This window comes from Syngnathoides biaculeatus, chromosome 8 (genome assembly GCF_019802595.1).
Source record: "Syngnathoides biaculeatus isolate LvHL_M chromosome 8, ASM1980259v1, whole genome shotgun sequence".
In the NCBI taxonomy this organism is placed as follows: Eukaryota; Metazoa; Chordata; class Actinopteri; order Syngnathiformes; family Syngnathidae; genus Syngnathoides; species Syngnathoides biaculeatus.
Window position 1 is genome coordinate 32046184 of NC_084647.1, and position 23591 is coordinate 32069774.

Sequence of the window (23591 nt, forward strand, 5' to 3'; positions counted from 1 at the left end):
AAACCGGTTTTTACAATCCTTGGGCTTCATCTTGTCAACTCAAACGCGAGCGGATACACCTGTTACGAAGGAGATGACAATCTTGGATCACACCATGTGGTCATAAAAAAAAGACAAGGAGGGAAATGTGTTGGTGGTCACCAATGCTCAGGAGATTACATTGGCTTCAGGCTTGCTTGAGGCATGTTCACATACTTTTAATATGATACCGCTCACAAGTGGGCACCAAAATGTTATATAGCCTACCAAGCTATTGCTAGCTAAAACAGTTGTAAGTGAACATGCAGACATCCTGTCAAATCATGCTCTAAAGTTTTTGTGTGATTAAATCACAAAGTAATTTAATTACAGTAAGGTAGCACCCATTATTTTTGTCATGTAATGTTGGTTTTACTTTTTGCTAACACCATTGATCGCTCAATTGCCTTCTTTGTCTCCATTTTTTTGTGCAGGCCTGATCACCTAAGCTGTCATGTCAAGCATGTCCATTCCTCAGAGAGGCCTTTCAAGTGCCAAGTAACGGTAACTGATGCCAATGCCATAATTAAAAGCCTTTTTTATTTATTTCACATTTAATTTTAATTTTTCAGTATAGAATTCACACATTTAGCCACTTTCTCCTTTACCAGCATGAGAAAGTGTCCAAACCAGTTTAGACCGTTGTATTGACTTCAAATCAATGTTTGCATTTTGAACACTCGCGAATCTTTTAAAAAAAAAAAAAAAAAAACGTATATAAGAAATTAGGATGTGCAATATTTACCTTAATGATGGAAACGCTAGTCACCATGCTTCGATTCGGTTACAATTGAGATGACTTTACTGTGATCACTTTCCCGATTTTTGATATATCTTGCTTTATCATTAATGAATGCGCATTCTCGAACCTCTGCTTTATGAATATTGAACAGTGTTGAAAGTCAAAGTTTCCAATGATATCTGTATTCTTAAGTAATTAAATGGAAAATATGGTAACTTATTATTTTAAGTTTTTGTGTATATTTTTTTGCATGCATGAGCTATCTAGCATTTCTATAAGCACGTAATCATTTGGGGGGAGCTACATATTTTTATTTTTTTTACATTTTTTTTTTTTTTTAGGCCTGTACATCTGCTTTCGCTACCAAAGACCGTCTACGCTCCCACATGATCAGACATGAAGGCAAAGTCACCTGTAACATCTGTGGCAAAATGCTAAGTGCTGCCTACATTACAAGTCACCTCAAGACTCATGGTCAGGCCAGCTTCAGCAATCAATGTAACAATAAAGGTGGGCTGTTTTCAACTCTCACGATTCCATTCTGACTTGAATTGTAATCCTGAACTATATTTGCAGTTTATACATCTCGTACGTTTTCTGAAGATACGGGCTTCCTATTAGACGCACCCCATGCAGTGGGCAGTGTCCAATCTACGGACCCTGGGCCAAATTTGGCCCACAGTCTTTTTTTTTTTTTTTTTTTTTTTGTACGGCACGTACTATAATAACATTCAACATGGTTTGCAACCCTGTTTTACCGGGCCTTGTTGTATAGAACCTATGACACCAAAGTCACGTGACTGGCCATATTGACGGTCTAGCAAAGCATTCTCCAATGATAAGTCGGTTGGAGATGGCACAAAAATACGTCTTATAGTATGACGCCGAGAGTTTTGTCAGATTCCGTCAAACCTTTAGAAGATGATGATAAATGAAGATGCGTTGAAAAATTAGAGACACTTAGCATAGAGAACCCATATTTAATGCCGAAGTCTGATGTTTTCGCCAATAAGAAAGTGGACTGTTAACCCGCTTCTGCTTGTTTTGGACAACTGGATCTACACATATATCTGGTGAGTAAGTCGTCTATTTTAACATGGAAGAGTTTGAAAGCGTATAAGTCTGGACACATACAAATACTTCGTTGCTGGATCTGTTTTTAATCAAGAATAAATCCCACATAGTGATGGAGCCACTCAGATTTTTTCAATACAAATATCAATATTTAAATAAATGACCCCTAGTTTTACACATACTCTCATTCATTAACTATGAATGGGGGGGGGGAGACGAGTTGGCTCCTGCGTACACGAAGCATGTTGTGGCCACACGTTAAACTTGGGTAAATTTCTCAGTGACACTTTTTTTTTTTAAAATATGTATTGTTCTCAAGTGAGTCCAATACGTATTTAAGAAAAAAAAAAAAAACACTGGGATAGGCTTTAGCCCCCATACACAGAAGTGTGTTGTGGCCACATGTTAACCTATGTAAACATCACTGTGACTTATGGTTTTTCTTCTTTGAATACGCATTGAACTCATTTGAAAACAATGCATATTTAAAAAAAAAAAAAAAATCTGTTGGAGGTGTTTACCAAATTTTGTGTGGCCGCAATACGCTTCTATGTAAGACGACTCTTTTTGGAAACACATTGTTCTTAAATGAGCCAATGTAGCATGATAACTACTTCTTGGGAATTTGAGATTAAGAAGAATAAATCCTACCTGAAATGAAGTGATTGCTACACAGTCGTGTGTATTTGGTTGGGCACCATCCATCATGTTAAATTGCCGAAATCGATCGATTTTTTTTTTTTCTCATCTTTTCAGCTGGTATTCCGTAGAATTCTCTTTGAATATCTGTCTCGTCTGTTGTAACAACCAACAGCACAACAAGTCTTGGGCATTGTGTATATACTGCTCCGGTTCAATGTCCCCCACACTGTCGAGCTGCTCCTTTTGACCGGCATTATGGCGGGTTAATGGTGACGTCACGTGCATGAGCTCTATTGCCATGTGGTTGTCAAAAGAGACTTGACAACAAAATTCACTCTGCGCATGGTTCTCTGCATTGGAGCAGTTGCTTGAACTGTAATGAACAGGTGACAGTTCTCTTGTTGACCACACATTTTATATCTGTGGGACCAGGGAGGGAGCGGCGCCAGCTAGCACATACACAATAATGTATAGATACAAGATCCAAATAAATCCACATAAAAGAGTAGCTCAGTGGTTAGAGCACTGGTTTGGTAAACCAGGGATTGTGGGTTCATATCCCACTGGCCCCTCCACTCCCTGAGAAGGGTTGCGTTAGGAAGGGCATCCGGCGTAAAAATTGTACCAAACATATATATCAGGGTTCGCACGCGTCCCTAAAAGTCCCTAAAATCCCCTAAATTTTCAAAGGTGCATTTAGGGGCTCCTAAAAGTCCTTAAAATCTGCGAAAACCAGTCAAGCCCCTAAAAAGGCCGCCAAAATTCTCCCGAAAAAAAAAAATCGTTTTTTTAAAAAAAAAAATAGCGATCCGTCTGGCGTCAAAACAGACGAAAATTGTCAACGGAAGTCACCGTGTTGACAACGAGTCGCCATCTTGTCGTCGATATTCCATTGTTCGTTTCCGTGAGTCGGCATTTCACTTCGTCTTCGTTACGTCTTTCATCGATCCAACTTGTATCATGGGGAAGTGCATTTTTCAAGATGCTTCGGTTGAAAGTAAGGAGTTTGGAAGCTGGGTTCGTCGAGATGCAAAAGATCGGCACATGTTTTACTGCCATCTGTGCAAGCAGAGCTACCAGCTAGGAAAGAGTGGTGTCAAAGCGCTGGAATCACACCGGGGGGAAAAAAAGGAGACACGCTGATTTGGCGAAGACTCTCTCATCTTCCGCTGGTATGAATCTGTTTGTAAAATATAAAGGCAGTGGTACTAGCAGTGAATGCGCACCTACAGTTGTCCAGCCATCGACTTCAACCAGCCAGAAGTCAGGCTCTATGAACATAGTTCAATACACTAAGGCGGACTCGTTAAAGGCAGAGATTGTGTGGACTTTAAAAGTGATCTGCAGCCATTACAGTTACAAATCTTGTGAAAATAATTCGAAAGTGTTTGCAGTCATGTTCCCAGACAGTGACATTGCTAAAAACTACCACTGTGGGGAAAGGAAGACTTTGTACCTGGCTTCATTTGGCATCGCTGCCCACTTTTCATCTCTACTGCCTCAAAGCCAAAAAAGCCAGAATAGAGACTGACATATCTACGCTTATTGAGAAGGCTGACAGGCTGTGTGAGCAGGCAGAAGAAAAGAGGAAGCTGAGGTTTATCACTGAGGCCAATGCACTCAGAGGCAGAGCAAAGGACAAGAGAGCCTCTTTGGCACCTCTACAGCAGCAAATAGAGGAGGCACTGGGTAGACTCAAGGAGCTCGAGTAGGGGTGCTGAGACAGACATCAGTAGAAGACATTTGTGTATATAGTTGCAATTGTAGTTAGAATCAGTTTTTCTGTATACTGTTATGTGAAGACGTTGACAATGATCATATCAATGAGAACTACCACAAGGAGCGACAGGTGATCACTGTCACAGGTACTGAGGTACTGGAACCTTTGATGAACCAAAAACACCCGATGGCACCATTGGGTGAGTCTTTTTGCCTTACTCTTGATTTCCCACAATGGCCCTAAATTTTTTGTGTCGGCCCTAAATTTTTTACGTGTCAGCCTTAAATTTTTCGTGTCAACCCCTAAGAATGGCCCTAAAACGCCCTTAAATTTTTTGGGTCCGACTGAGTATGCACCTTGTATATGCGTTCATCTGAGATGACACGCTGTGGCGACCCCGAAAAGGACAAGCTGAAAGAAACTTACTTACAAGATCCAAATAAATAAATAAATGACCCCTGGTTTTGCACAAACTTGCATTCATTAACTATAATTTGAAAAAAGTTAGGACAGGACACTGAAGCGTATTGCTTCCACACGCTTATCTCTGTAAACCTCTCTGTGACAGATGATTTAATATATTTTTTAAATAGGCATTGTTCTCAAATGAGTCAACTTGGCATTATACATACTTCTTGATAATTTGAGATTGAGAAGCATAATTCCTACCTGAAATGAAATGATCGCTATATAGGAGTGTGTTTGTTGGGCACCATCCATCCCATTTAATTTGTTGGCAAGTTGAGTACTCGAGTATGACAGCATGGGGTGGGAGTGCATAACTGTGGAATCAACTTCACTATTTGTGATGCCACTTCCTCTGCAAGAAAGGTGCTGTAAATAGTTTTAAAATGCTGTTTTATGTCTGTCTCCTCATCCCCCAATAATTGTAATGTAATGTAAAGGTGGTAGAGCCAGTATGATTGTGGGTTCTGAATTATGTTAAGTAACTTGTAACCTTAATGTTGTAAAAACTTTAGTATTTAATGTCAATGACAGCATAAATAATTGGGAAGATAACAAAGCTATTTAACTGACTAAGTTGAAGTAACTGGATATGAATATTAATCAATACATAATCATAGCCATCACTGTCATCATAATGCGATGACAAAAATCCAAATAGCTGGCTTTCCCTTGTTGAACACAACTCTCTTGACTTGATGAGGGTTTAAAGAGAATACACACAAGTATCGGAACTCGGAGGCCAATATCCTTATTTTTGGTGGAGACAGAGCGACATTGACGATGAAAGACAAGTTGATTCGTATTAGGGTTGGGAATTTCTAGCATAAGACCCATTTGATACATATCTAGATACACAGGTGGTAATTTGATTCAAAAACAATATCCTTATGGGAAGAATGATTTGATACGATTCAATTCAGTATGGAGCGATACGACCTTTAATTTGATGCAGAAAAAACATGATAGTTAACTTTCGCTCATGTGATAAGATATAATCATGACTTGATTCTATAAAACATTTTCTGAAGCCTATTTCCAACCATATAAAATAACACATAACCTTGAGCATTGTTGCTTTATGGCACTGTAAAATACATATAAAATATTAAGTTTATTTTTTTAAATAGACTACAACAATACAACAATTACTTTGAAGATTTTCTCAAATAATATTTACAGCTATGGAGGGTCCTGCATACAACGCCATTCAAGCTGGGAGCTCCACTGTGCGTGTGCGCGCACACTTTTTTTTTGCTTTGTTCATTCATTCATCAGCCGTTTCGCTGATCCTCACTTGCGTCACAGGCATGCTGGAGTCTATACCGGCAATCTTTGGGCAAAAGATGGTGCACACCACGAACTGTTCACCAGCCACTCGCAGGGCACATAGAAACAAACAACCATTTGCACTCACATTCACACCTAGAGGTAATTTATTTTATGTTTGAGTGCTGGCTGACTTTGAATTTCAACTCGTGATAACTAGCTTAGTTCAACTGGCGATTGTTGTCAGCTTCAGGATTTACCTGGTTGTGTGCCTTCTTGGTAGTTTCTATTTAACGTGTCACAGTACGAACACGAACGTATAAGTGGAGTGCGAGGGCTTACGAGGAACCATTAGTTTACTAAATTACACGCCAAGGAGTTTGAGACATTGCATATCTTTGCCAAATTATCTGCATATTTACTCTCTGTGGTACACTTTTCACTGACGGCAGATTACAGAAAAGGCACACAAGGAGACGTATTAAATATTGGCAACTCCTGTGAGAATGCTGCTTGACTATTGCTGTCACAATGAAAGTAGCTTAGGGATTTGGGGGAAGAAAAAAAAAGCTAGTGGTTCCGATTTCTTGACCGACCCTAAAATTCCAGCCGAGCCGAACATTTTCACACAACATAATAAATCGGGCGTGGTTCTCCACAGCCCTGTCGCAGCGAGTTAGCTGCACAAGCACAAAGTTAAGTCGGGAGTTTGAAAGTAGCCATGGCGGGCAGGGGCTTGGCCGTGTGCCACTTCCTCGTGTGCGCTGCTTGATTACCACTTGGCAGCACCTGCACGTTGTTGTGCTCGGGTTGTGAATAGGTTACATCAGATAAATCATGTCACTCGCTGTGGTGGCAACCCCCAGACAAAAAAAAAGCAGGAAGTCACTTCCTTATTGAGATATAAACTACAAGATAATTTGATGCAAGCTAATATAAGGAGAGGGGTTTGATCATTGTTTATGCAGTGTAATGCTAAATTCAGTTAGTTTTCAGTGTTTTAGTGACCGTTAAATATAGTGAAGAAAATAAGTACTTGAGCACCCTGCTATATTGCAAGTTCTCCCCCTTACAAATCATGAAGGGGTCTGAAATTTTTACTGTAGTAGCATGTCTACTGTGAGAGAGATAATCTAAAAAGAAAAACCCAGAAACCATAATGTATGATTTTTTTTTTTCATTATTTTTTTTCATGATTTAATTTGTGTGACACAGTTGCAAATAAGTATTTGAACACCTGAGAAAGCCAATGTCAATATTTGGTACACTAGCCTTTGTTTGCAATTACAGAGGTCAAACATTTCCTGTAGTTCACCAGGTTATCACACACTGCAGGAGCGATTTTGGCCCACTCCTCCACACGGATCTTCACTAGATCAGACAATTTTCTCGGCTGTCGCTGAGACACACGGTGTTTCAGCTCCCTCCAAAGATTTTCTATTGGGTTTAGGTGTGGAGATTGGCTAGGCCAAGCCAGAACCTCGATATGCTTCTTACAGAGCCACTCCTTGGTTTTCCTGGCTGTGTGGTTTGGGTCATTGTCATGTTGAAAGACCCAGCCACAACCCATCTTCAATGCTCTGACTTAGAGGTTGTTCACCAAAATTTCACAATACATGGCCACGGTCATCCTCTCCTTAATACAGTGCAGTCATCCTGTCTCATGTGCAGAAAAACACCCCCAAAGCATGATTCTACCACCCCCATTCTTCACTGTCGGTATGGTGTTCTTGGGATGGAACTCATCATTCGTCTTCCTCCAAACACAGTTAGTGGAATTATGACCAGAAAGTTCCATTTTGGTCTCATCTTACCACTAAACTTTCTCCCATGACTCCTCTGTATCACACAAATGGTCATTGGCAAACTTAAAGGTCAAGTGTCATCCCTATAAAAATTCTAAAATAGATATTGTAATGAAATATACATATAACATTTTTCACTTCAATGTCTATACGAAAAAATGTGAGCGGAAAGTGCATCATCCATGTGCAAAGTTGCAGAAGAGTCATTCTACGACATCCAAGTGGTCGCCATATTGGCTGCATCCTCCGTCCGTGACGTCACCCGGATGACACCACCAATGAAAACATGCAGTGCACCTACTATGGGAGACTAACACCTCCCTTCTGACATGGAAGCTCTTTTCGAAAAGGAGACCACCACACAACCGAGTGAAGTTACCAGGGCAATATTACACTATTGTTTCGAGCCATATTCAGATGATATGCGATCACGGCCAAACCGCCTCCCCGTCCGATCCACTTCTGCGACGCAGATGAGCCATTGTGGCTCATCGCAGCCGGCCGGTATGGCTCATTTTCGGCGCCGAGGTGGCTGATCACGGAGCCAAGCCGTGCTGATTTAGGAGGTTGTTCATAGCCGCCGCAGAAAGTGATTAACACCACAGTCGAGCCAGGGCGCTTTACTGCGTTGTCGTCGCACACAGCTGAGTGAGGCAGTACTAAGCCATGTTGCTTTAGGGTATTGTTCATAGCCGCTGCAGTACACGATGAACAACACCATCGAGGCGGGGCGCTTTACTGCGTTGTCGTTGAACACGTCTGAGTGAGGCATTGGTGCTGCATTCTTCAGAGCCACCGCGAGCCCGAAGCGTAGCCTTCGCTGGCGAAGCCCCGCAGCAGCCCACGCAGTCCGACGCGCACATCGACACATTTCGTACGTTGATCTTTTGTTACGTTATGAGACACCCTAAACATTTTTTTTTTTTTTTTTTTTTTTTTAAGTAGCTGTATGCACACCTACCTGTCATTTGGAACCCACGAAACCCTTGTCCTATGCACCCGTGCAATCCATTTTTCACGACGAACCGGGTCGAGTGTTCAAGCAATGTCCAGCAATGCAACGAGCCGGCATTTTGGCTAACACGAAGGAACGAGCTACCTTCCCAGAGGTAAAACTAATGGAAACAATCAAGTCCACTTGGGGGTGCTTCTGTCCTTTACGTCACTTCCTGCTTCTTCTCGAAAACAAATCCTTCAAGAGAATTTTCATAGCGGGAGTTGCAAAAAGCTGTATATGTCAAAATCCTGTTTTGTGGTTTAAAAAAACGCATGGGCCCATATTGGCTGCGTTTTTTTTGTTAACATACTAAAAAGCATCCATTTCATGGCAGTGCCCTTTAAGACGGGCCTTGACATGTGCTGGTTAAAGCAGGGGTACCTTCCGTGCCATACATGATTTCAAACCATGATGTCTTAGTGTATCACCTTGGAAACGGTGGTCCCAGCTCTTTTCAGGCCATTGACCAAATCCTGTCGTGTAGTCCTGGGCTGATTCCTTACCTTTCTAAGGATCATTGAGACCCCACGAGGGGATATCTTGCATGGGCCTCCACTCCGATTGAGATTGACCGTCATGTTTAGTTTCTTCCATTTTCTAATGATTGCTCCAACAGTGGACCTTTTTTCACCAAGCTGCTTGGCAATTTCTCCGTAGCCATTTCCAGCCGTGTGGAGTTGAAAACTGGCGTCTTTGGACAGCTCCTTGGTCTTGGCCATGGTACAAGTTTGAGTCTTATTGATTGTATGGCGTGGACAGGTGTCTTTATGTAGCTAACGACCTCACACATGTGCATCTGATTCAGGATAATACATGGAGTGGAGGCGGATTTTTAAAGACGGACCAACAGGTCTTTGAGGCTCAGAATTGTAGCTGATAGGTGTTCAAATACGTATTTGCAACTGTATCACACAAATTAATTGTTAAAAAAATCATACATTGTGATTTCTGGATTTTTCTTTTTAGATTTTCTCACAGTGGACACGCACAGACGATGAAAATTTCAGACCCCTCCATGATTTCTAAGTGAGAGAACTTGCAATATAGCTGGTGTTCAAATACTTAATTTTCTTAACTTTAAATTCCAAATTGTTTTCTCTTTATTGTGGATATGTCCTTAGTAGAACTAGCAAATACATTTATTTAAAAAAAAATCACTGTCAATCTGCTTGTATACATTTACAACGCAGAGGGATAATTGGACTTTCATTCTTAAAAATTCCCGCTTTAGTTTGTATAGTGTGATGAGTTAGTAGAGTCATTCTAGAGTCCCAGATGAATGTTGAAATTTGTACGTTTAAAAAATATTTCTAAATAGGTTAAGTATATTTTATAAAACTTATGAGAGACAAAATAAGGAAAAAAATATAGGAATATAGGATTTTTGAATAATGTATTAGAATAATATAGTGGAAAATAAGTGGTTAATTGCAAAAACTTCACTATTTTCTTTTATACCCATTTGTTGGCAATGACAGGTCAAATGCTTTATATAAGTCGTCAAGGTTTTTACTGCTGTTGGTATTTTGGCCCATTCCTCACTTGTTTTTTCCAAATCTAAACATACGCGAACGTATGCCAAACATAATCAAATTAACGTTTCCCTTTTGAATCATCTATTTAAAAAAATAATAATAATTGGGAAACGAAAATAAATTTAAATCAGCTGCTTCCTGACAAAGGAGCTGTTACAGGTAATTTAAATTTTACTCCATGTATTTTAACCTGTACGATCTTTATTGCATCTATCACTTTAAGACTTTATTAGAGCCTTTAAGCACACATAATCAACATGTCCTTAAACACCACCCATACCCGGTCGGCCAAGCTAAACTTGTAAATTCTACATAGGAGCAACTGCTTGCGCTGCGTTTACACATGCCTTTCTTTATTTTAAGTCCCATCTCTCTCTCTCTCTCCTCTCTCTCTCTCTCTCTCTCTCTCTCTCTCTATCTCTCTCTCTCTCTCTCTCTCTATCTCTCTCTCTCTCTCTCTATCTCTCTCTCTCTCTGCTCTCTCTCTCTCTCTCTCTCTCTCTCTATCTCTCTCTCTCTCTCGTTCGTTCGTTCGTTCGTTCGTTCGTTCGTTCGTTCGTTTGTGTGAGAGAAGGAGATGCTCGTAGAGGCTTTAAGTTCACCAAAAAAAAAGGCCTTTTTCATCCATGTTAAAACTGTGCGCCTGCCATCTAGGAAACTTTCCATGTAAAGACAACCAACACCATACAGAGGCACGTTTCTGAGGCTTCATAATTTTTTTGTTTCAAACCAACCTTTGCTAGCCAAAAATCCTCAGAGAATCGCAATGCGGGGTCCAACAAGGAGAGAAGTGCTCTGTCCGGAGCCCTGAAGAAGAAATCAGTAGGTACCACAGTACAGTGCACAAAGTGGTTAATTCCTCCCGCTTGATCCATAAAAGGATAAATGTGCACATGTAGTCATCACCTCTCGGGTGCCGTGAACCGCAACTTGGAGGACATCAATTTTGTCAGATAGCATTCCCATTAGACATCTCTAAATATCTTGAGTTCCTCTGCCCCCCCCAACCTCCCACAATAAGAACTACATCCCTTTAACACCTTTGTGTACATAATGAGTAAGATCAGTGCAATATTGTAAATCTACAATACCACAATGTACAAAATCTGCACTCTATCCATCCATTTTCTTATCTGCTTATCCTCACAAGGGTCGCGGGGAGCCTATTTCAGCGTTCAACGGGCAAGAGGCAGGGTACACCCTGAACTGGTTGCCAGCCAATTGCAGGGCACATATTTTCCTCGTGCCTGCGTGGACACAATTTAGAGTGTCCAATTAATGTTGAGTTTTTGGGATGTGGGAGGAAAACAGAGTGCCCGGAGAAAACCCACACAGGCACGGGGAGAACACGCAAACTTCACACAGACGGGGGGGCCTCAGAAGTGCGAGGCCAACGCTTTACCAGTTGAGCCACCGATAATCCGCACTCCAAGTATTTTATGTGGACATTGCGTCAAAATCTGAAGCACTACATGTAAATGTGACTTTTTGATAAGTAAATTTTTTTACCCAAGAGCTACAAATTGCTAGATGCCGCCCTGATTTTTGTCATCTTGTAGCAGTAACTATTCTATATTAGTCCTTTTATGGTTTAGAGTGCCTGGTGTGTTAGTTAGATGGGAACAATTCTCCAGAACAACTCTTGAATCAAATACACTCCTCTTAAGGCCTTTTCACTGCACTGACGCAGTGTGAGAAATCTATATGGGGCAGAACGCAAGGACGACCGTGTCCAGCTGCAAGTAGGATGTTTTTTTTTTTTTTTTTTCCAATGTCTTGAATTAGGCCCTCAATTAGCAAAATAAAGATTTCATATTTTACTTTCCTTAAACCCCCTATCCCGCCTTGTAACACATCCTTGGTAAACAGCTTTTTACAACAGTTTAGTACTCTTTCCTATGCCAACCAAAGCCCCCAAATGATGGGAATGTTGCCTTGTGCTTTTGTAACCCCTGATGTGTCTGTATTTTTGAATAGGCCTAAGTGATTGGCAGTGGAACCACTCTGGGCCACGAAAAGGTAATCCAGTCCTGTAGTTGGTAGCAAAAAACCCGAAACATGCTATTATAGACACTACAAACACAAGTGGCCAGTTTTTAGTCATGTGGCACCTTTTCCCTTGAAGAAGAGTTTTCTCTGAGGACTGGTGGAATTAAGATTTCTGGTTGTAGTATGTATGATTGTTCCTTTGTTAGGTTTAAAGTTCATGAAGCAGGATCAGTAGATTTGCATTATACAGAAACTGGACCATCATGCAGGCTAGATGCACACTACCTGTCTATCTTTTCATTTATTAGATTGGCTTATTAACTTTTTGTTTGTCTGAACAGTATGAAATCAATATTATATCTTAGATAAAACTGGGACAAAAATGCCCCAAGAGATAATCATGGTGCTCCTTGGGCAAGACTTGTTGACATTGACAATATCCTTGCCGTAAACTAATCGGATAGTCCTATTAACAGTCATGCATTTTTGTGTTCATCTAGCCTCCTACACATAGTTCTGAGGATGTTTTTTTCCAATGTATTGTTAAAAATGATAACTTTTAAGCAATCAGACACTTAGCCGTTTAGTCTATTGATCCTGCTTTTTGAATTTACCCCTTAGGTGATTTGACGGTAGGAGAGATTTTAAATAACTCCTTTCAAGTCCTAATTGACAACTCTCACAAAGGTAGGTTTCTCCAACAATATTACTACAGTTGGTATAATGTTGATATGATGTATTTACATTTCCAGTGACCCAGGTAAAAAATGGTGGAGCTTATTGGAACGTGGGTTTACTGTACTGTTCAGTAATCCCTCGCTATATCTCAGTTCAATTATTTCAGATACACCACCTTTTTTTTTGGGGGGGGGGGTATAGGACAGTGTAGTGCAGTTACTCACCTTAACAGGTGTCAAACTCATGATTTTATGCAACCCGCGAAGGCAAAAAAAAAAATCAACTTCCATTATTCTTGTTAAAATCTGTCCAAAAATTTCAAATTGCCATTGACTGAGATATTTGAAGCTTTTTTTTTTTTTAAACCAAACATGAGCAGTAGATGAAAAACCCATGACCATTGATTTCTAATTCCAAAAATAGGTAATTTGATGCGTAAATATGATGAGGCGAGTAAATATTTTTATGGTTTCACAGTCATAATGGTCCTCTCAGGGAAACCGTAACTACAGTGTGGCCTGCGACAAAAATGAGTTTGACACCCCTGCCTTAATGTGTGCGTGTGTGTGTCTGTGTGTGTTTATACATACATAGATGGTGAAATGATTTTAATGTGGCAAAAGTGACTCACAAAAGGTCATTTGTGGTGAGAAGAAGACATCTTACGAAGTCATATCTTATACATTTTGTAAGTCACCAAATTGCTTGAGGATACAAAGAACATGACTGGAAAGTCTATGTTCAGAACAAGCCACAGAGTTTACTATACTAAACCTAGCCTGAGAAATGGCTTATGTACACACTCATAACAATATAGACAAGAACAAAAGCAAGTAAAGTGCAACATTTTGCTTGGTTTTTCCACTACTACAGTAACTGTAGTTGAATACAGCACTATGAATTCTGCATTCCCATAATGCTTTTGGTTGACTACATTGCAACCGTGCAAATGCTTAATGCAGGAAACCGACTCCTCTCTCCGTGTCTGCCATCTGGGCTGCTGTGAGCTTCACCCAAGTGCAAAGGCATAATGTTTTAGTATAGACTGTGGGGATGTTGACCTCAAGTGGACAGATAAAATATCTGCACCACAATAGAATTCCACATATTGACATTGGATTGCATATCCATCTACCCATTTTCTTAGCCACTATTCATCGCGAGGGTCGCGGGAAGTGCTGAAGCCTATCCCAGCTGTCAGCGGGCAGGAGGCAGGCTACACCCTGAACTGGTTTCCCAGCCAATCGCAGGGCACATAGAGACAAACAGCCACACTCACAATCGCACCTAAGGGCATTTTAGAGTGCCCAATTAATGTTGCATGTTTTTGGGATGTGAGAGGAAACCGGAGTCCCCAGAGGAAACCCACACAGGCACGGGGAGAACATGCAAAACCCCACACAGGGAGGGCCGGGATTGAACTCGGGTCCTCAGACCTCAGTCCGCTTTACCAGCTGACCCACCGTGCCGCTAGATTGTATATATGAAGCTTATTTTATATACTAATGTAATGAAATAAATAATTGGCCAATATATTGCAAATTTCATTTATTGCAGAGGTTTTCAGGAATGTAAGATGAATCTGCGATTACTGTACATGTTTTAGAATGTCTGAAAATTCATATGTAGGACTGGGCATTTATTTTTATTTATTATTTTTTTTTTTTTTACGATAGATGCCAGCAACGTGCACAACAATTCCGCCACGACAACGCCAGTCACCATCTCGGCAGCCATTACCTCGACCATGAACCGTGGTGGCAATGCCAGCAATCCGGTCACCATTGCCTCACAGATGAACATCACCACCAGCACGGTCAACATTACAAACCCAGTCAACCTGCAGCACCCTGTCACCATCACGGGCCCTGTGAACCTGGCCTCTGTCAACATCCCTACAACTGCCCACATGAATATCGCCCACCCCGTGGCCATCACCACCCCAATGCCCATGAATATCACCGGTCCACTTAACATTGCAATGAGGCCCATGGAGAGCTTGCCTTTTCTATCCCAAGTCCTGCCATCCTCACCTCCTTGGTAGTTTATTCTCGTCGCTAAGTAACAGTTGCAAATGTAACTGCCAAATATTTGATGAACCTGTCAAAGTTTAGTAAAATGGTGTTCTTCAGTGGATGGGAAATACTGAACACTGAAGTTGGCATACCGTCCTAAATAATGCAACCACACCCTACAGCCGACATTAATTTTGGATATGCATAAATTAGTGATTTAAAAAAAAACAGCAACTTAACTGTATTTATAAGAGAGGAAAATACTTGGGAAAATCTTGATCCTGGTAGTTATAAACTCAATGTTCTGCATCTGACAAATGAATTCATCACATTGATGCAATATGTAAATCAAATATTACCTCCAAACCGTCCCTATAAGTTTGTAAAACAAAACTCTCCTGACAGGAAAACGCAAATGCAGAGTTTGAATTTGATGATCCTCATCTGAGAAAACAGAGGAGTTTGGACTTTTATCTATAAAAGGGACAAATGGAGAACAACAACAGTTAGATTGGCTACTGTTTTTTCCTAATCCAAACATAAGCAAACATATGCCAAAGATATTAAAATTAACATATTTCCCTTTTGAATTACTGATTTAAATGAAAATGAAAAAAATTGAGAAATGAAATTTTTTTTTTTTAAATCAGCTGCTTCCTGACAAAAAAACATTAGAAGCTGTTACAGGTAATTTAAATATTGCTCCATGTATTTTAACCTATGCCATCATTATTGCATCCATCACAGTCAACTCAATTTTATATTGTTAGATTTTATCACAGGTAGACTACTTTTAATTGTATTTGCAGACAGACATTCACTTGTATGAATTTATATCAGTAATTATTACATTGTCAACAGTCACACTTTCACCCATCATTGGCTTTTTTTGTATTTTTTTTTTTTTTTAAATAAAAGCAAGAACTAGTTTGTAGCTTGCACATTGCAGCTGCATTCCTAGTGAACACACGGAAAAGGTCTAAACACCTTCCCAATTTCTGTTTAGTCGCTAGATGGCAGCGTCAGGGTTGCGGAAGTACACTATTGGAAAAATAGAATGTTGGGCACCTTGCTACAACAAATCTTATACCAAGGTGTATTGCCAGAGGGTGCGAAACATTCTTCCTAAGATTTTTAGTTTTTAAATATTTTAGATGACTAATCAGTATTTAGTAGCTAATGTATTTTAAGTGAATGAAAACGGCATAGAGCAAACATTATAGTATTATAGTAATATTATATATTTTTGGGTGCGGTGATGGTTCTGATGCTGGTTAGAACAACTCAAAATCAATTCTTCCTCTATTTTTAAATGACTGGAAACTAGTTCCTTATGTGATGCCATCAATTTGGAATTGTTTTAATGTACTGTCTATGAGGATGTCACAATCCATGGTACAGCAAGAAATGTTTGTTACTTTTTTTTTTTCAACTGAAAGCAAGTCTCCTGGGTTTCACCCTTAACACAGTATTATGAGAGGTCAAACAGTGTCTTTTTTTTTTTTCTTCACTGCAGAGGTCAATAGATTTGCTTAGTTGCACATGTGCAAGCCCAAAATTGTTGGGTATGTTAGAATGTTTACTTCAACAGACAGGATCCAAATTTTGCAAGGTAAACTCAGATCACTGAGATTAATCTCTTGAAATATGTTTTTTTTTTGTAAATATAAAACACTATTTTGTAGCCTTTTATCTCTGGAAGTGCCAGTCTGACTTTGCACCACAATCTAAGAAGATCCACGAGCATTGATATGGCTTTCGTTTGCAATGATCAATAGATAAGTCTTTTTCCACCAGCTGCATAAGTGAACCGGATTCTTCTGTAATAAATTGAAACTCGAGGTTGCTTTGATGTGGCAGGGCAACTATCCTGTTGGACAAGACAGTCTGTGTGCTCAAAAAGTCCAGTTTTATCTGTAAATACACGATTTCACACCAATGTACTGTTTATTTTGAGTTTTCCAAAGACAACTCTCAAAAAGTGTCACCAGCATTTTTGTGATGTGAACTTCCTTCATGTCTTGAATTTTTCAAACTTATTTTCAGGTTGGCATGAAACTTGAAATTTGAGGCTGTCCATTTGTTTTCGGAGCTGCTTATCCTCACTAGGGTCGTGGGAGTGCAGGAGCCTATCCTGGCTATCTTTATAGAAAAGGAATATTTATTGCTCCTGTAAAGTGGCCAGTTAAGTTTTCTAAGTTAAAGTAATCTTTAAAGGCTATTCGACATGTTGCAATTCTTCAACCTTGAGTACACAATTTTTAAGCTGCTAGCAAGATTTGAATGTAGCCCCACTTCACTGCTCTCTTATTGGTTGGTCCTTGCATTGATTTGTTTTCAAAATAAACCTAGAAATTGGAAGGTTATGTTTGTCTCAGGTCAGAGGAAGCAAGGGCAAGGCTCAAACAGCAGTTTTTCAACTTCTCAACCACTGATTTTAAACTTTAACAAAACCAGAACATTCTTTTTTTTGTTGTTTTTTTTTCCCCAAGTACACTGCATTAGTAACTGACCCTATTGTCTCACAGCATGAACCTTTGTGACAGTTGTTGCTTTTTACATATTTGGAATCTCATGATGAGTCTAAAGGATCAAAGTATCAAGGCAGCATCTAAAGTTGTAACTATACCCCAACACGACTTTTATCCTTATTTTTTGCAGTTCTAATTTGCTTTTTAGTCCAAGCCTTAATAATTCTGTGGCTTTGTGTCATGTTTGGGCCAAACCAATTTAAAAAAAAAAAAAAAAAAAAAAAGCCTCTTTGAAGTTGGGGATTTAGTTAAGTTTAGGTTCTCTGAAGCACTTGCAGCAAACAAGGATATATGAACACTACAAGAAAGTAGTACTTTAATGGGCATTTTAGTTGATTGAAATAAGATAAAGGGCTTTGTCTGTTGTTGCCCAGGCCACATTTCCTTGTTTTGAATGCCCAAATGTCCTCATTTCATTATGCATGTCAGCTGCCCCCGAAGAGAAGTGATGTAATGAGGAATGGCATTATGATCTTTGAAATTTGTATTACTTTAATAGCTATTATTTTTTATTTACAATGTTGCATGTGGACGAAGTGTCTCCATTATAGGTTCAAGGTGAACATTTTTTTTTTTTTTTTTTTAGAATGATTAGTGACATGAAAACAAAACAAAAAATTTAGGGTAAAATCGAACATGTGCTGTCATACGTCTTTCTGTAGTGGCCATCAACAAATGTGCCTGAAATACGCTGCAAGACCCCTCCACATGGTCTCGTTTGATGAAATATACTCCAAAAGAACCCTTTTTCAGATGTTGACAGCTGTTTGACAACCAAACTATGGCATTAACATTTTATTTGATGAAACATGATTGTGACAGTTGTCCAGTTAAGGAAACACCATGAAACAGGGCAGATATGAGTCAGGGTTGTAGAAGACTGGCATTGTTTTAATAACTGAGAGGGGTGGAGGTTGCTTTAAAAACACCTATGCTGCCCAATAAACGGTTTTCTTTGGTGGGGCAAATGAATGTATATCTTTGTACAAACTGTTTAGATAAGATGAATTAGTAATAGTTATGACAGACACATGCAAGAAAAAAAATCTTTTATAAAAACGTTTTGTATTACACTATTAACAGGTTTTGTACATACAAAGTCTAGAATTTCTGATTAGCAGAAAGGTAAAACATTCCTACATTTTTTTTAAATGTTAATGGAGAACTGTGTAAATGTGCAATGTTTTATATGCCTTTTATTTGGTTTTGTCTAAATAAAAGAAGTAAAACATGATTGTCAACTGACCATGTTGCGACATACGTATTAAGTGTTTTGAGTGGCAAAGGTGGACTGACCCCCATAGCTAAGAATTCTCCACAATAACTGGACATGTACATCGCTGGCTCACAGTTGGCCTGTTTGTTACCAAAGTGCCTCTGTGAAGATCGATATGAAAGGATTATTTCAGAGTGCGTGCCAAAAGATGAACAAAAGTTCTTTTTCCATTATTTAACTATTAAACTTGGAAACATTTATGTTTGCCTGTGTGTTATCTGACTGCAGTGAAATATTGTATATTATTTTTTAGGGCAGGACTTAAAAACATGAATTGTGATGAATTACAAATGAATTTCTTTTAAGATGAACACATTTCAATCACATTTTGTGTTCCAGACAGTGCAGAACATTTGTTATTGTGTGATTTCCTGGTACACCAATTATATTGATCCACACTTTAAAGCTGGGCTACCAAAATGTAGAAATTGGATGTAAAAAAAAAACGGTACATTTTTGAATATAAATTAAAACAAATATCTTGGTAAGCATGATTTGTGCAAATTGTGAAAAAATGAATTTTCATGCCACTGAAGCATTTCAGTCCTTTGCCACAAACATGAAAAATGTGATGAATTATGCATAATCTGAATATGAAAAATTCTACAAAACACCGAATCCACAGTAGCTGAGTCGTGGTATAGCAAGGGAACAAAGTTGAGAAAATAATTTGTTTTGAATTCAAAAAGTAAAACTTTCCAATGAAGAGCTTGACGAAGTCAATGAAATATATTTTTTCTATGTAGGGTGAGCTCGGAAGAGAGAGAAAAAAAAATATTAGAGCCTCTTCAATGAGAGTTCATCAATTCTCTGTACCACTGTCCTCACAGGGGTTGCAGGCGTGGTGGAGCCGATCCTGGCTATCCTCCGGCAAGAGCTTGGGTACAGTTGGAATCTATAGTCTTCAGTCAGGCATTTTTTTTGGGATGTGGGAGGATGCTGAAATATCTGCAGAAAACCCACACAGGCACAGGTAGAACATGCAAATGCCCCACAGTGGGTGGTGGAATTTGAACCCCGGTCCTGAGGACTGTGAGGCAGACGTGCTGATCAGTCAACTACCGTGCCGCCCTCAATGTGCGTCATCAGACCAAAATATGTTAAAATTGTTGTTCTTGCAAAGTGAACTGACCGGCAACCTACTTACTATACGTTCTTTTTCTGAAAGGCGATCACCGCTCTGAACTCTCATCTTTCCACTACCCACCCTATTCATGCAAAGGCACGCTGATTTCAACATCTTGAGCAATAGTTTTCATGAATTACATTTTACACATGTATTTTTATTTATTTAATTAATTTAATTTTTCAATCGCCTTTACCCAGTGTCATACTGTGGCAATAGATGGCATTAATTCATTTCCAGAGTTCCAGAAGTTTTTTTTTTGCCGAGAGCCCTGAAATCAGCTCATACTTCCCTCTATCTTATATATGTCACGAGTGAGGATCTCTGCCTTCCTCTCAGCTTCTGAGCCAGAGCTGTCAACACAACAAAAACTGTTTTCACAAGTGGGTCTTCTTTACAGAGGCAACCAATCAAATATGGAGAAAGCAGATACAAAATATTGTCAAATAGAAGAAGCTGTCAGAGGGGGCTTTCCTGGACACGTAAGACAAAACAAAGGTGTTTATATATATATATATCCATCCATTTTCTTAGCCGCTCATCCTCATGAGGGTTGCGGCGAGTGCTGGAGCCTATCCCAGCAGTCAACAGGCAGGAGGCAGGGTATACCCTGGACTGGTTGCCAGCCAATCGCAGGGCAGATCAAGACAAACAGCCACACTCACAATCATACCAAGGGGCAATGTTGAGTCTCTATTTAATGTTATATGTTTTTGGGATGTGGAGAAAACCGGAGTGCCCGGAGAAAAACCACGCAGGCACGGGGAGAACATGCAAACTCCACAGAGGCGGGACCGTGATTGAACCGGAGAACTCAGAACTGTGAGGCCAGCACTTTTCAGCTTATCCACCGTGCCGCCTGTTTTTATATATATTTTGTAGAAAATTGATTTTCACTCTATGGAGCTCCAAAGAGCCAAAATATGGGTGGGAGCTTTAAGGCAGTAGTCCCTTGTAATTTTTTTTATCAAGCTACTGCGTTGATTATGTGGTATTTAAGAAAAAAAAAAACACTCCCCTAGATATACAATTGAACTCCATCTTGATGAATGAAGAGATGTCGATATGAATGTGTTACACAGCTATTCCACTGTAATGTAGTGAGATGTACTATATAAACCAGAATAGATCATATGTAAAAATCCATCCATTTTCTGTGGTGCTTATCCTCACCAGGGTCGCGGTGGTGCTGGTGCCAATCCCGGGTATCACCAGGCACAAGGTGGGGTAGACTCTGAACTGCTGCAAGGCACATAGAGACAGACCACAGTCGCACTCACAATCACACGTAAAGCCAATTTAGAGTCCCTCAATTATGCATGTTTTTGCAGATGTGGTAGGAAACCTGAGTGCCCGGAGAAAACCCACGCAGGCACGGGGAGAGCATACAAACTCCACACACGTGGGGCTGGGATTTGAACCCCAGAACTCAGAACTGTAAGGCTAACGCTGTACAGCTGCTACACCGTACTGGCCATGTATGTAAACAGTTGACTAGTAATCTTCAATCAGACTAACAAAAGAGTGTGTGTGTAAACCTGGCTACTGTTTTGCCCCACTTTGATGACCTAGTAAACCTTGGCTGGGCTTTCTCAGTTTTGAACCCGCCTCTTGGTGCCTCTAATTGAACAAATTTTTGCTTACCGTATCAATAATTGGTCATTAATCTCCAGATTCCATAAAATTCTATATTCAATACTTTGTGCGTATATACATATATGATGCATAACTATTAAAGCGAGACAGTTCTAATAGAAAAATTAACACAAGAATGATGTGATTTGCCAAATAGGAAATCGGGATTCCGATCTGCATATAGGAAATACATTATCACGGGTGGAAACAAACGATCTAAACACTCACTATTAGAAAATCTAAGATTGTATAGTCCAGTTAGTTCTCGGCATATACTTATTAGTGGTATTTCTTTAGCCTCAAAATTATTTCATGAACCAGTTGCACATCAAACTAATCGCTATATAATAACCTTTTCCAATGTCAGTTTTAATGTCTTCACTGTCAATGAATGCATCGACCATGTTCCTCACAATTGGTAAGCTTTGCATTGTACTATATTGTTTGATTTTAAAAAAGAAAAAAAAAAAAAACACAATGTGGCATTGTTGCTGTTTTTCCTGCCCTTTCAAATGTATTTATTATTATCATGTAGAAGTATAGTGTTGTCATGTTTTGTGCAACTGCTACAAGCCCATATTGTCAACTCAATATAAAGGCAAAAATTACATAGAGGCAGGCAGAAAGAAAAAGAAAAAGAGTAAACAACTAAATAATGCACTTCAGTGAATAGTGTGATATGTTTTGAGAAACAATTGTATATAAAATATATTTTCCATGATTGGTGACACAGATTAAAGTCAGTAGGCAAAGTTAAGCACCGTAAATTGTAAAAAAAAATCTCACAAAATATTTAGGGTTCTAAAGTCAGATTATGATTACTTCAAAATTAATGAAATATAATGTAGGATTTACCAAAAATACTTAATCCTAACTTCTTAAGATTTGAGTGTCGACCAGGGGCAGAAAATCATACACAAGATTATTTTCCCAATATTATAATTCTTAACTTCTTAAACCGGTGAAGTTATAAATTGCATGAAAATTACATTTAGTCCAAGCATTTTAGATCAGACATCATTAACATCACCTCTTGTTCTGACATCAAACAATATTAGATGAAAGTACAGCGGATCTCAAAATTGAGTTTACCTTTCTACAAAATGCGAAATTTGTCAAAACCTCTCTGAAAATATATGACTCTGTATTTCCCCAAAAATAGAAGAAGTGACTGCCAACATACAGTATATGACGATAGGTTGGAGCACCTCTGTGCATGTTTTGCTTTTTGTATGAGTGCACTCCTCAATAAAAACTCTGTAAGATTTTCAAGTTTTATTCAACATTCAATGTTTATTTTTCAATATTACATAACTTCAGAGACATTCAACGTTTCAGGGTCAGCTGAATAAAGGTTGGCTGAGAATCAGGGCTGACACATACACTGATTTGACCTTTGATTTAATTTAAATCCGCCCAGCCTTTTTCTATGCCACTTGTCGAAATGAGGCTGGATGTAGACTTTGGGCAAGAATCACGGTACACACACTGAGTTGGCAGTCAGTTGCAAGGCACATACATTACAGTCTAGGCAAATAATGAATCACGCTCCTACTCACACCTTGGGACAATTTACAGCAGTGGTCTCAATCTGGCGGCCCGCGAGATAATATTTTGTGGCCCCCACCTTAATATGAAAGTTTAATGTTAGTGCGGCACTCGAGTTTGAACTAAAAGGCACTTTTACAGTGCTATGTGCAAAGTACAACCAATCATGGTGGGGTATATGGCTCTTGGACACGTGCAAGCAGAGAAATATTTTTCAGAGTGAAAATTACTGCAGCATAGCCATAAAGTGTTTTACTACTAGTTTTGTACACAACTTGTTGACACGAGCATCTTTGTGTATCTTTTTTCATTCATTCATTCATTTTTTTGAGCCACTTATCCTCATCAGGGTCGTGGTGGTGCTGGCATCCAATCTTGGGTATCATTGGGCAAGAGGTGGGGTACACTCTGAACTAGTTGCCAGCCAATTGCAGGGCACATAGTGACAGACACACTCACACCTAAGGCCAAATTAGAATCCCTAATTAATGCACATTTTTGGGGATGTGGGAGGAAACCGGAGTGC

At 39.4% G+C, this 23591-nt stretch overlaps 1 protein-coding gene across 3 annotated transcripts in view; it reads left to right on the forward strand.

Annotated features, from left to right (window-relative positions):
- The window catches only part of vezf1b (vascular endothelial zinc finger 1b), a 36243-nt gene extending 17518 nt beyond the window's left edge, over positions 1-18725 (forward strand). Inside the window, exons 3-7 of one of the 3 annotated variants that reach the window (XM_061827453.1) lie at positions 453-522; positions 1102-1270; positions 12245-12286; positions 12878-12943; positions 14611-18725. In XM_061827453.1, coding sequence (XP_061683437.1) covers positions 453-522; positions 1102-1270; positions 12245-12286; positions 12878-12943; positions 14611-14978 — 715 coding nt within the window. In that variant the 3' untranslated portion in view covers positions 14979-18725. The remainder of the gene's footprint in view (positions 1-452; positions 523-1101; positions 1271-12244; positions 12287-12877; positions 12944-14610) is intronic. The other 2 variants (XM_061827454.1, XM_061827455.1) reach the window with 2 other exon arrangements.
- Positions 18726-23591: the final 4866 nt, after the last annotated feature.